General features: G+C 47.6%; 1 protein-coding gene across 1 annotated transcript in view; it reads left to right on the plus strand.

Moving 5' to 3' along the window:
• Positions 1 to 14231, plus strand: part of CDYL2 (chromodomain Y like 2) — a 180381-nt gene that overhangs the window by 155045 nt on the left and 11105 nt on the right. Inside the window, exons 3-4 of the mRNA XM_061172703.1 lie at positions 3093 to 3310; positions 11808 to 11980. Of these exons, the coding sequence (XP_061028686.1) occupies positions 3093 to 3310; positions 11808 to 11980 (391 nt within the window). The remainder of the gene's footprint in view (positions 1 to 3092; positions 3311 to 11807; positions 11981 to 14231) is intronic.

Genomic DNA, 14231 nt, shown 5'->3' on the forward strand with positions numbered 1-14231 from the left:
TGGAGGCTGTCAGGTGACACAGGCACTGCTGCTTCTGTGCCCCTTTGGGGCTGGGCGCTCGTCTGGGTGGGGACGGGGTATGCAGGGAAAGAGTCCAGGGAAGCATTTCCTGGTCCCTGCCTTTGACTTGGTTCTTGAGATTCCAAGACCCCCCCATGCTAACTAAGAATCTGAGTCCACCTTGACGTTATCCAGACCCTGGTTCTCAAAGCCTGGTCACTGGAGCAGGGGCAGCAGCTTGGGGTGGGCCCAGCAGGCTGGTTTAACTGTTCTCCAGGTGATCCGGATGCCTGCTCAAGTGTAAGAACAACTGGGGACTTCCCTGGTGGTCCAGTGGGTAAGACTCCGCACTCCCAATGCAGGGGACCTGGGGTTGATCCCTGGTCAGGGAACTAGGTCCCGCATGCATGCTGCAACTAAGAGTTTGCAGGACGCAACTAAGAAGTCCGCATGCTGCAACTAAGACCCGACACAGCCAAGATAGATAGATAGATAGATAGATAGATAGATAGATAGATAGATAGATAGGTAGGTAGGTAGATAGGTGTGTTTCAAAGATGTTCATGATCTTTAAAAAAAAAAAAGGGTAAGAACCACTGGTCCAGGGTCTCAAACTTGCCTATATGTCAGAATTGCCTGGGAAGTGGTTTTCTTGGAGGTTTTTTGTTTTGTTTTGTTTTTTAAAGTTAACTTAATTTTAAAATGTACTCTTTAAAATAAACTTCACTTTTTTGGATTTCCAGAAAATTTGGAAAGATAATAGAGTTCATGTATACCCCATACTCAGTCTCTCCTAGTATTATGATCATCTTCACTAGTATGGTACATCTGTTACAGCTGATGACCTGCTATTGATGCATCATTATCAACTAAAGTCCATACCTTATCCTAACGTCTGTTCCAAGATCCTGATCCCACATCACATTTAGTTGTCATGTCTCCTTAGGATCCAATGCACTGTGACAGTTTCTCAGACTTTCCTGGTTTTTAATGACCTTCACAGTTTTGAAGTATACTGATTAGGTATTTTGTAGAACTCTTCTCCATTGCGATTTGTCTGACCTTCTTTGCATGATTAGACTGGAGTTGTAGGTTTCTGAGAGGAAGACCCCAGAGGTCCAGCGCCCTTCTCCTCACATCGTACCAGGGGTGCACACCACGCCATGACTTATCCCTGTTGGTGTTGGTCTTGATCACGTGGCCAACAAGGCTTTGACTTCTCCATCTGCCGCAGTCAGGTTTCTCCACTGTTACTCTGCCCCCTGAGCCCCCCAACTTTCCACACCGTTTGAAAGGAAGTCACTTTGTGCAGCCCGCCCTTAAAGAAGTTATGTTCTACCCCCTTGAGAGCAGAGCATCTACATAAACTGTTTGGAATTCTTCTCCATGGGAGATTTGGCTCCTGTCTCCCATTTATTCATTTATTCAATCTCATTTAATTATGTCGGTATGGACTCATGGATATTTATTTTGTACTTTCAATTATAACGCAATACATACGACTTCGTCGTTGCTCAAATTCTGCCGTCTTTGGCCATGGGGAGCTCTTTCAGTTGGCTCCTGTGTCCTTTTGACATACCCCCATCATTGTGAAGGTTGTTGTTATTATTTATTTATTTATTTGTTTATTATTATTCTTTTTTTAGTACTTCCTTCCTTTCAGCCTCTGCAAGCTTATCTTGCATGTTTCTTGCCCCAGTCCTGGAGTCAGCCATTTCTCCAGAGAGCCCTGGTTCCTTTTATGGAGCATGAAACCCAGCTCTGGGCCCCGGGTGTGCTCACTGCTATTGGGATGTCAGACTCTGGGCCCTCTCAGCTGACAGAGCAAGGAAATACACATGTATATACTAACCTGTTGGTACACGCTTATCTGTAAATATTTCTGAATGTAACCATCAGTATCTGTATTGAGTTCATACTGAGGTCTTCAATGCTCATCCATTACCACGTTGCTCATTCTAGCCCCCTCCCCTGGCTTCTCTGTAAACTGCCACTCCAACACTGGGAAACCTTCTTCTTCCCATCTGCCATCCATTTATGTAACTGTTCAACTCCAGCATTCATGTGTAATGTCAGAATTGTTAACTCGTACTTACCTCCATGAGATCAACTTTATCAGCTGGAGTACACTGCTTCTGTGCAGGTTATTTTGCCTTTAATTTTACAGACTCCACTCATTCCTAAAGTTACTTAGGTCAGCGCCTTCCCCCCCCCACCCCTCTTCAGGGAGGTGGTTTCATACATTTGTCATACAGTTAGATTCTTTTATCACATTCTGCATTCCATCCTTGGATTCCCCCCATCTCTTAATTTTTTAAAAAAAATTTTGCATACTTTAAGGTTCACTGTCTATGCTGCAGTTCTTCAGGTTTCGACAAATGCCTTATGTCTCATATTCACCATCATAGTATCATATAGAGTAGTTTCACTGCCCTCAAAAAATCCCCTATGCTTCACCAATTCCACCCTTCTCTTATTCCACCTGAACCCCTGGCAACCACTGATCTTTTTACTGTTTCTGTACTTTTGCCTTTTCTAGAATGTCACATAATTGGAATCATGTAATGTGTAGCCTTTTCAGAGTGGCTTCTTAGTAATACGCATTTCAGATTCATTCATGTATTTTTGTGACTTGATAATAAATTTCTTTTTATGGCAAATATTCTATTGTGTGAATGAACCAGAGTTTGTTTATCCATTCACCTAGTAAAGGGCATATTGGTTGCTTCTGATTTTTGGTTATTATGAGTAAAGCTGCAGTTTTTTGGTTTTGTTTGTTTGTTTTGTTTCGTGGCCATTGTTGGGTTCCCCGTTGCTGAAGGCATCCAAGCAGAAGCTGGGTGCTCACGGGTGGATGTGTGGGAGAGGGAATCAAGGATTGCATGGGGTCATTCACAGAGAGCCCTCTCTGTGCTCTTCCAAGTTTGGAGATGTAGCCGTTAAGCCCCAGGCCCTTCACCACCCAGAACAGAGCTGAGCACGGGTCCCAGCCACATCGGACTCTTTCCATGAAAATCTGAGCGTTCTCTGATGACACTCCTGTGTGACTGTTCCCCAGTCAGTTTCTCACTTTGTTCCTCTGATTTTGGAAGGCTCTGCTCTGACCAACGGGGGACTAAACCTGCACAGCCCGGTGAAGAGGAAGCTGGAAGCGGAGAAGGACTACGTCTTTGACAAGAGGCTCAGGTACAGCGTCCGCCAGAACGAAAGCAACTGTCGCTTTCGGGACATTGTCGTGCGGAAGGAAGAGGGCTTCACGCACATCCTGCTGTCCAGCCAGACCTCGGACAACAACGCGCTGACCCCTGAGGTGAGGGGGCAGGATGGGGGGTGGGTGTCACTCTGAGGCAGTCACAGTAGGGCGCTGGCTCTCTCTCTGTGCCCTCAGGAGCTGATGGAGACAGCCGACACTTGTGCAGACTTGACCGTGGGACCCAATTTGCTAATCACCTTACATACGTTATTCGTCTGATCTTTATGACCAGTAACCATATTATCCCATTTTGAAGATGAAGACCCCGGTAAACAGAGAGATTCAATAAACTGATTGTGGTCACAGAATTAGTCAGTATTAGCCCCAGAAACCAAGCATCATATCTTGGGCTTTTCCAGTGAAACTGCATTATAATCAGCATGTCAAATTTCTTTGCTTTAGATGGAATTATATTCACTCAGCTCGCTTATAGGTTTTTTAATTGAGATGTAATTCACATACCATAAATTTTACCCTTTTAAAGTGTACCATTCAGTGGTGTTTAGTATATTCACAAGGTTGTGCAACCATCGGCACTAATTCCAGAACATTTCCATCACCCCCAAAGGAAACCCTGTGCCCATTAACAGTCACCCCATTCTCCCCCCGCCCAAGTCCCTGGCAACCACTAATCTCCTTTCTGTCTCTGTGGATTTGCCTATTCTGGACATTTCGTATACATGGAATCCTACAGTACATGGTCTTCCATGACTGGCTTCTTTCACTCAGCACAGTGTTTTGGGGGTTTCTCCATGTGGTAGCATGATCAGTGCTTCATTCCTCTTCCATGTGTGGATAGGCCACATTTTGTCTATTCTCCAGTTGAGGGATATTTGGATTGTCTCCACTTTGGGCTATCATGAAAAATAATGTTATGGACATTCGTATATATGTTTTTGTGTGAACATATGTTTTCAGTTTTCTTGGATATATTCCTAATTATGGAATTGCTGGGTCATATAGTAACTCCATATTTGACTTTTTGAGGAACTGCCGAACTATTTTCCCCAGTGGCTGGACCATTTTACATCCCCACCAGTGGTATGTGAAGGTCCCAATTTCTCCACATCTTTGTCAGCACTTACTATTGTCTGTCTTTTCTATTATAGCCATTTTAGTGGGAGTGAGGTGCTGTCTCATTGTGGTTCTGATTTGCATTTTCCTAGTGACTGATGATGTTGGGCATCTTCTCAGGTGCCTGTTGGCTATTTGTCTACCTTCTTTGGAGAGATGTCTATTCAAATCCTTTGCCTAGTTTTAAAAATGGGATTTTTTTTTAATTTTTATTGTTGAGTTTTGAGCATTCTCTATTTGTTCTGGATACTAGACCCTTATCAGAGCTATGATACTTCCATTCTATGGGTTGTCTTTTTCCTTTCTAGATAGCAGTCTTTGATATACAATTTTAAAAATTTTGGTGAAGTCCAATTTACCTTTTTCCTCTATTACTTTTTAAAATGCTAATCCTACTTATGTCTTAGATGAATAGAACAGGGAAACAGGGAATACTTAATGCAGTTAGGTAGACAACACCATTCAGAATATGGGATACTTAGTAGGGAGCAATGAAGAGATTGTTAATGGTGCAAATGTGGGAAAACATGCATCTAAGCAGTCTTCTCCAACTGGACCGACCTGGGCAGGGTGTAGAATGATCAATGACAAAACGACTATGGTGTGGCTAGTAGTGGCTCTTCAGGCTTTACATTTGCTATTTATCCCATTTCATCCCACCAGTACCCTTCTGATGTAGGATTATTATGATCCACCTCTTACAGAGGAGACAATGTAGGCCTAGAGAACTGAACAGGCCTGGGGTCACAGAGCTTCAGGAGGGCAGGGCCCTCACCACTTTCACCCATCCTTTTGTCCTGGCCCTCAGCCCAGTGCCTGGCCCATTGAAGACAGTTCAGTGCAAACCCCCTTTTCCTGTCCCTTGATATCCCGCACTCCAGTGTCCACCGTAGCAATGCAGACCTGGAGGGTGAACCACAGGGGTGTGTTTTCTTTTAGGTGGGACACAGTCAAGGAGTGGCTGCCCAGCCAGATGGAGATGGCTAGGTGGGCTGGCACTGCCCAGTATGTCCAGTGCACTCAGGGTGGCCCCTGAAGTGGGTGGAGTGGGAGGTACTGTGTCCTTGAACCTGCAATCACGTGTCTTGTCATTATGATTTACATAGACTGTGGCTCTTTTTCAGGATTGTGGGGTGACAGTCAGGAATGCTTGTCAACCTGTGAGGGAGGAGAGCAGCTAAAGCCTGTGGAGTTAGGGGGGCTGCTGGTTGCTCGTTGCCCCTCTTCTAAGCATGGTGTTTTGGGGGTCTCTTCCCCCTCCACCTTCAGCAGAACCACCTCAGGGTTCTCTGCTCTGTAGACCTCTGCGTAGGACTCAGAGTCTGGGGTCTGTGGTTTACCCCAAAGGCCGCCCTTCATATGTTTATACACCTGGAAGCCTTGTTATTTTAAGCTCATCATGAAACATTCACACGACACTGGTTCTTCTTAGATTTTTTTTCTACTTCACTACTTTTAAAAAGGGTGCTTGGGACTTCCATGGTGCCACAGTGGTTAAGAATCTGCCTGCCAATGCAGGGGACACGGGTTCGAGCCCTGGTCCAGGAAGATCCCACATGCTGCACAGCAACTAAACCTGTGTGCCACAACTACTGAGCCTGCGCTCTAGAGCCCGCAAGCCACAGCCACTGAGCCCGCGTGCCACAACTACTGAAGCTTGCACGCCTAGGGTCCGTGCTCCACAACAAGAGAAGCCACCGCAATGACAAGCCTGCGCACCGCAACGAAGAGTAGCCCCTGCTCGCTGCAACTAGAGAAAAGCCCAGTCACAGCAACGAAGACCCAACGCAGCCAAAAATAAATAAATAAATTTATTTAAAAAAAAAAAAAAGCGTGCTTGAAAAAGGCACAGTATTTTCCTCTGATAAACCGAATAAATGGGAAGTCTCCCAGTTCGTTCTGTCTCTTTGGAGCAGCTCTGTGTACTAACTGTTGCCTTCTCATCACAGAAACGTGTGGCATTCAAGTGATTTAAGGTGCCCGGGTTCTCACCTCCCGAGCCGTGGGCTTGGTTAATTAGGGGGTTTACTCCTAATTGGTGTCTGTCAGTAACAGAACAGGAGGAAGACGGAGAAACAGTCATTGATCGGGTGTTTTCAGCTCTCTCAGCAACCAAAGTGGATTGACTCTATAGATAAATTGGCTAACTGGGTAAAGTAGCCCCGAAATGAAGGTCCTGTTGAAATGAGGAGGTGGTGTTAGGGAGGGGTACAGAGTTAGCGGAGGAGCCTAGCAGACTGGGTTTGAATCCTCCTTCCACTAATTTACCTCTTCTGTTACCTTGGGATTACTTTCCTTTTCTGAGCATTCTCATTTACAGAAATTATACAGTATCTTCCCTGTGGGATTAGAGATAATATCTGCAAAAGAGGCTCTCAGAGTCCCTGGCACCTAGGAGGTAGTCAGTGCATGTTCCTATCATTGTTAAGATGAAACGGAGGTGATTTAACAGCCACCAGCAGGCCCAGCCCTGCTCGTTCATGGAGGGACCGGAAGGAGGCCTCCTTCACGGTCATAACTGAATTCTTTTTCTAGTTGTATATGTGACATTGGCTGGATCGGCCTCATGGGCAGAAATTCATACATTACTGGGTGTATTAACTAGATTCTGAGGCTAGCAGCTGTGTTGTAATATTTCTCCTGTCTGGAATACAGCAAAGAGCCAGGAAAATAATGAAAATGCCCCTTAAGGAAAGAGCCAGCAAAATAGATTGTCCAGAGTCTTGGTGATTAAAAGCTCATTCACTTTCCCATTAGGAGAGGACCTCAGGCCCTCACTCTGTTCCTGGTTTTCTTGGTGGCTCCCAGCCTCGGCAGACAGATCACCGCCCTCCACGGGGGCACACCTCACACCCTCTTGATCATATCTGCTATATCCACACCGTCTGCAAGCCAGTTAATTCTTAAATAGCTCTCATATGTTTCCTTCTGTTTCCATCACAACCATGAGAGTCCACACTACTAGCTATTTTGTCTGCACTATTGTAATAACCTACTAACAAGTCTGCCCACTGTCACGTTTCCTGCCCTGTCATCCGTTCTTCAGAAGGCAGTGATCTTTTGGAAATGCAAATATGATCAAGTCACCCCTCTTACACACACACACACACACACACACACACACACTTCAGAGACATCAGTGGCTCCTGATCGTTCTTGATAAGAATCAAAACCCTTAACTAATGTTGCTGGCGAGGCTGGTGCTTCTGACCCTCCAGCCTCATCTCACATCACATGGCTAGCAAGTGCAGAGCAGGGGCAGTGAATCTCAAGAACGGGTTTGGGACTTCCACTCTTCTCTCCCCCTGCACTCTGGTCACCCTGGCTTTCCTTCATGCTCACACCTGCCCCAGGGCCTTTGTACATGCCTGTCTTTCTGACTAAAGCAGACTTCCTTCCCTCCTGGCTTAGCTGAGCCTTGCTGTTCCTAAAGATCTCAGCTCAGCCATCGCTTCCACAGGCAAGTCTTCCCTCCCCTCCTGGACCAGGGCATGTTGTCTCTCATGGCCTCTGCACTCTCCCTTCTGGAACACATCCCAGTTGTCAGTGTATGTGTAGCTGTGTGGTAATTTGTGAAATGTCTGATTGCCTCCATTAGACTCTAAACTTCTTGAGGAGGTAAACACTGTGCCATTCACTCAATCCAACAAACATTTATTAAATTCTGTTACATGCACAATTTCCTGGTGTTATAGTACTAAACAGATGAGTAGAGTACTATTTTATTGAAGCTCTTTTTTTTTTTTTTTTGGCTGTGTTGGGTCTTTGTTGCTGTGCATGGGCTTTCTATAGCTGCGGCGAGCAGGGTCTACTCTTCGTTGTGCATGGGCTTCTCATCGCGGTGGTTTCTCTTGTTGCGGAGCATGGGCTCTAGGTGCACGGGCTTCAGTAGTTGCAGCATGTGGGCTCAGTAGTTGCGGCATGCAGGTTCAGTAGTTGTGGCACATGGGCTCAGTAGTTGTGGCACGTGGGCTCAGTAGTTGTAGCTCACAGGCTCTAGAGCACAGGCTCAGTAGCTGTGGCGCACGGGCTTAGTTGCTCCGTGGCATGTGGGATCTTCCCGGACCAAGGATCGAACCCGTGTCACCTCAGTTGGCAGGTGGATTCTTAACCACTGAACCACCAGGGAAGTCCTTATTTAAACTCTTAAGGGATGGTATTAGTTATATTACCACAATAATAACACATTGCCCTAAACTTAGCATCTTAAAACAACAAGCACAGTCTGTGAGGGTCAAGAGTGCTGGCTTGGCTTAGCTGGGTACTTCTGCCTCAGAGTCTCCCACAAGGCTGCAGTTGAGGTGTTGGCTGGGGCTGCAGTCTCACCTGAAGGCTCGATGGGGGAGGCTCCACTTTCAGGCTCCTCCAGGTGGCTGCTGGCAGGTCCCAGGTCCTCACTGGCCAGAGACATCAGTTCCTTGTCACTGGCTATTCCCCAGGGACTATGGCATAGCCTCTCCATAGGGCTACTCACAGCATGGCAGCCTACATCCCCTGGACTGAGAGCTCCAAGAAAGAGGTTTAGCAAAAGAGGACAGCCGAGGGAATTCCCAGGTGGTCCAGTGCTTAGGACTTGGCGCTTTCACTGCCGGGGCTCGGGTTCAATCCTTGGTTGGGGAACTAAGATCCCGCAAGCCTCGCGGTGCAGCCAGAAGAAAAAAAAAAAAGAGGACAGCCAAGACAAGCTATAGTCATCTTGTATCTTAGTCTCCTCTTGAAAGGGGCATCCCATCACTTTACCATATTCTCTCGGTTAGAAGTGGCTCACTAGGTCCTGTCTATACTCGAGGGGAGGGGATTGCACACGGGTGTGAATACCAGCTGCCTTAGAGGCTGCCTGTCACAGGGGTTTAAATCAGGAAGGAGACAGCCTAAAGTAAGGAGACACACGTTCTACCAGGGAGTTTGTAGAAGTGTCATAGCAGGGATTTAAAGTACTTGGGGTGTCAGGAGAAGGAGGGGGTGGCGTTTTGTCTGGGGTATTTGGGAAGGCCTTCGTGAGGGTGGTCGCAGTTGAGACGGGCCCTGGGTGACTGGGTTCAGCAAGTAAAGATGAAGGAGAGAGAGGGACCCTGGCCTGCTCCCTTTTTATACCCACTTTTAATGGATTTGGTCATCTGCTTCCAACCCGTGGCAGATCAAAAGGTAGAAGTGGCAGGGAAGAGCATGCTTTCTCTAGCAGACACGCAGGAGCAGGTGGTGGCCGGCAAGTGCAGAGCAGGGCAGTGAATCTCCAGAACGGGTCTGGGACTTCCAGATGCACCACGATCTGGCACATTTTGTAACAGAAGCGTGCCCTGGGAGCCTCTGAGGGGACTGCTCTTTTACAGGCTAGCACTTGACATGGAGAGGTAGTTAACACATGTGCCCTGTGTTCTGTTTAAGAAGGCAAAGGAGTGTGTAATAATTTTAGAACGTTTTACTCTAAACACACCAGTTACATTATAAAATTGGGGGTGGGGCGGGGCGTGGTCCTTCAAGAAGGTGGCACCTTAGCCATCAGTCCAAATTGGATTATCAACACGAGAAAGGCAAAGGAAAGCTATACTAACTAGATATATACATTTTTAAAATTAAAAATGTAGTTTGTACTTTTGTTGTATGAACAAAACACAAAGCTACTTTCCATTTAATTCATAAAGGAGGCAGCTGCCGTGTTTGATTTTGTTTTTACTAATTGACAAATACGTGTGCCCTCGCATGGGGAGTCACATGCAGAAGTGCAGCTCATGTCTTCAGAGCAGGGTTTTCTTTGCCTCTCGGAGAAATAGAGTTCATATCTAGGTGAGAGTGTGTCTATTTCTGGAGGCAGATGGATTAAAGGACCCACATGATAGTGGCCTGTTAGCTTTTCTGATGTTCAAAGTGAGTATCTGTGGCTTATCCCCTGTTAAGAATGGAAAGTACTTCTCCCGTCCTTCTCACGGAGCTCAGACCCGAGAGTCTTGATTCAGATTGACGTCTAGGCCTGGTTTTTTTTCCACAAAGATTCGTCCATTTATTTAAGTCATCCTGCAGTGTGCAGTCCTGGACAGAGAAGGGACGTAGGGGTGAGATTTGCATCCTGGCTCTGCCTCTTACTGATGACCTTGAACCACTTACTTCGCTTCTCTGAGTCTTCCTTGCTTCATCTGCAAGATTGGGATACCATTCCCTACCTTACAGGAATTTTGTTTGGAGTAAAATATTACATGGAAGTTAACAGATGCAATCCCTGGCCCCTCTTAAGTGCTTAATTAAGCGGGGCGGCGGGAGGGTGTGTCATTTAAAGTACAATTTAAAAAACAATGCTCTCATAAAATTTCCCCACTATACCCTGTGATTCTGCCTTTTGAATAATTAATAACAATCCTTTAAAAGCCTGTTCCTTTACTGTCTCTCCTGTTGGACTGTCAGCTCCACTCAGGCAAGTAAATGCCTTGTTTTTTCTTACCGTGCACTTTTTGCACTTATTCTTCCTGCTTCCCTAACTTCTGTTGGATTGAGTGATTGAGCTTTCTTTATTTTGCCCCTCCCCTGCAGCCATTCATTGCAATTCACGTACTTTTAAGAAGTTTTCCGTAAGCTGTGTACACGTAGCGGAGGCTAAATGTGATCACGACCCTCTGCACCGCTCCCAGACACAGAACCTCGGCACGCCCCAACTCTCGTCATCTTACCCAATATTATTGCCTAAGACTATAGTTCTACCTTGTGCAAAACCCCAGCCTTCAATTAGCCACTATCAGTATGATGATTTTTACAGTCAATTCTTATATCGATTTACTAACACATTCTCCACTTTCTATGCCGGTTGCTGGTCCTTACACGTCAGTTTTTCTTTTTGAATATGGTTTTCTTCTTCTTGAAGTACATCCTTTTTTAGTTCTTTCAGTGAGGGCCTAAGGGTGGCAAACATTCTTTTAACTGAAAATGCCTACTCTTTACCCTTGCCTTTGAATGATGGTTTAGCTGGATACAGAATATGTGTTTACTGGTTATTTTCCTCAGCACCTGGAAAATGTTATGGGTCTGTTGCCAAAGCCCACTTCCTACGTGCCACCTGTGAGCCACGTGAGCATCTTAGTGGAGTTAAGGGTAAGGAAGAGTGTAATTAAACCGGGCCTTCTAGTGATGGCTAACATACCTCACCTGGGCTGTGCACAGGACTGTTTTCCCACACCTCAGGAAGGGCTAAACAAGCGAACGCTGGAGGAGGATGTGCAGAGATTTACCAGGGATTAGATGGCTCCACGCCAGGCTTCCGAGTCGGCAGCCAGTGACCCCCCTGGCACCTCCTTAGCGCTCCGTGCTGCTTCCGGGATGGTGCGGGGCGTCTGGTTTGGCGTTTCATTGCTTGGTCTGGACGTGGCGTGTGTTCGGCGGAGGCTCCCTGTGCAGGCCGAGTAGACTGGCCTCTGCGCCCAGGGGTCGGCATAGGTCTGAAGGCCCCTGGCTTACAAATGGACGCTCACCCCCGCCAATCCCTCTCTGCCCACAGATCATGAAGGAGGTGCGGCGCGCGCTCTGCAACGCGGCCACGGACGACAGCAAACTGCTGCTCCTCAGCGCCGTGGGCAGCGTGTTCTGCAGTGGCCTGGACTACTCCTACCTAATTGGCCGCTTGTCCAGTGACCGGAGGAAGGAGAGCACCCGGATGGCGGAGGCCATCAGGTGAGCCCTGCTCATGTTCGAGCACTTGGGGACCTGCCTAGGGCTGCCACGTTTACCACTGAAAAATACAGGCTGCTCAGGGACTTCCCTGGCGGTCCAGTGGTTAAGACTCCACGCTTCCATGGCTGGGGGCACGGGTTCCATCCCCAGTTGGGGAACTAAGATCCCACATGCTGCGTGGTGCAGCCAAAAAAATTAATAAAAAAAAAAAAATACAGACTGCTTAGTTAAATTTGAATTTCAAGTAGTGAAACATTTTCTAAAGCGTGGGTATATCCCATCCTATGCAGTACGTGGGATATACATATACTAAAAAAATTATTTGATGTTTATCTGAGATTCAGATTTTAATTGAGCATCCAGTGTTTTCCTGCCAAAATTAGGGATGCTTTTACACTCTAGGTTATATCCCACTTTATTCTTTTGATCAAAAAGAGATTGTATTTCTTTATATTAAACCCAGTGTCTGGTAATGCCCAAGTATTATACACACTACTCCCACCCTCTGCCTGATGGTGAAATGTTTGCTTTTCTGGGGGTCCCTGCCTCCTGGAGCTGACATGGCTCAGCCCTGGGGAGAAGGATGGATGTGGGGAGCTGTGTATATGCAGATCCAATGGAATGGGGAATGTTCCTCCCACTGTCTTATTGCCTTTGGGGCAAAAAGTGGGATCCTCGGGGTGACATCCAATCCCAAAGATCAGTATCTCCTCTGGGACACTGAAGAGTAGTTATTTCCCCATTCTTTATGCATTTGTCAAAAGCAAGTGAGCGTGATTTCCAGCAAGGCTGTCACAGGTCCTCCATCCTGGGAAGGGCACATACGCCCACTGCTGCATCTTATGTGGTCCTCAGACAAGCCACGGTTCAGTGATGCCTCCTGGTCCCTTGAAAAGGAGCACTTACTCTGCGTGGAGTCGTGGAGCCTCGGGCCGCGTGTTCGGGATTTTCTGGGGCCTCCAGTCTCACTGGGCTCTGGCAGCGTCTCCCGGAAGCTGATTCCCACAGGGGAAGGAAGGCTTCCAGGGGATGCAGAGCCTCCAAGAGGTGACACAGGGACGCCTGCACATGTGGGGTTCCGAGTCCCTCTTTAGGGGGAAGCATCCCCTAGAATCTCTGCTTTAAAACCCCTGTGCACTTCCTGTGGCAGAATTCTTGCTGCAAGAGACGTGGACTACCTGAAGGCAGTTATTAGAAAAGGCATCGTGGTTTCAGGCTGCTCTCGGGCTGCCCAGGTGCAGATAGCCCAGCCGTGTACACGGCGGTTTGTTCTTTGCTCCACTCGGCTGTGTCCTTTCACAGGCACCTTGTCACATAGTGAGGGGACCAGCAGGGTCCCCCATAAGCGTCCCTCCTCATTTATGGGATTGTCAGAGATGGGGCGCCTACCTCTGTGGCCTGAGGGAAGTCGTGGCTGTAGCCTTCACCTGGTTTACGAATTTCACTGGTGGCATTAGCTGGAGTCCCAAACTGGAGGAGGTGCTGAACGCATGACCTCATCTCCAGAGAAACGCAGTCAGTGGAGCTCAGACAGTTGCCATCTCATCAGGAAGGAGAGTTTCTCTTAGGCAGAGCAAAGGGAAAGACGGCAGAGGAAGTGGAGCTTCCTAGTTTGTGGGCTGGCAGGGACCCAGGGAGATGGAGTGGGGGTGTCCCCTGGGCCACCAGTTCTCAGCCCAGTGAGCTTGTCCAAAACCCAGCTGCTCGGCTGTCCCTCCAGGAGCTTCTGAGTTAATGTGTGTGAGGTGGTGGGGTTTTAAAGTTCCCTTGGTGCTTCTAATATGAAGACAGGGTTGAGAACCCCCGCCCCGTACTAACCAAGAGGCTTCTGCACCTTGACTGAGCGTGCCAGAAGTTTCAGGAACACAGTGCAGAGAAACCTTCCCCAGAGACTGTTCTGCAGCTTTCCAGAGCAGCATCGTGAGTGAGGGGCTCTGTCAATAAGTGAGTTCTGTCCCCACTCCGGCGGATATTCCAGGCACGTTAACGTATTCACTGTCTGAGCAGTCTCTTGTGAAAGAACTTCGTTCACAATCTGGCATGGCTGAGACATATTTTGGCCACAGGACCTTATCACCTGCGGGCATCCCTTGCAATTTCTCCCGGCACACGCACGCTCTCGGCTGGGCCACGCAGCCACAGTACCCGCAGCGGTGCTCCCTTCCCATCCTCAAAGTTTCGTAGAGAAGACATGCGCGCACGTGGCCCGGGCAGCTGCGTACCCTCTGCAGATGTTCGCTGAATGGACTGA

Source organism: Eubalaena glacialis, chromosome 18 (genome assembly GCF_028564815.1).
Source record: "Eubalaena glacialis isolate mEubGla1 chromosome 18, mEubGla1.1.hap2.+ XY, whole genome shotgun sequence".
Lineage (NCBI taxonomy): Eukaryota > Metazoa > Chordata > Mammalia > Artiodactyla > Balaenidae > Eubalaena > Eubalaena glacialis.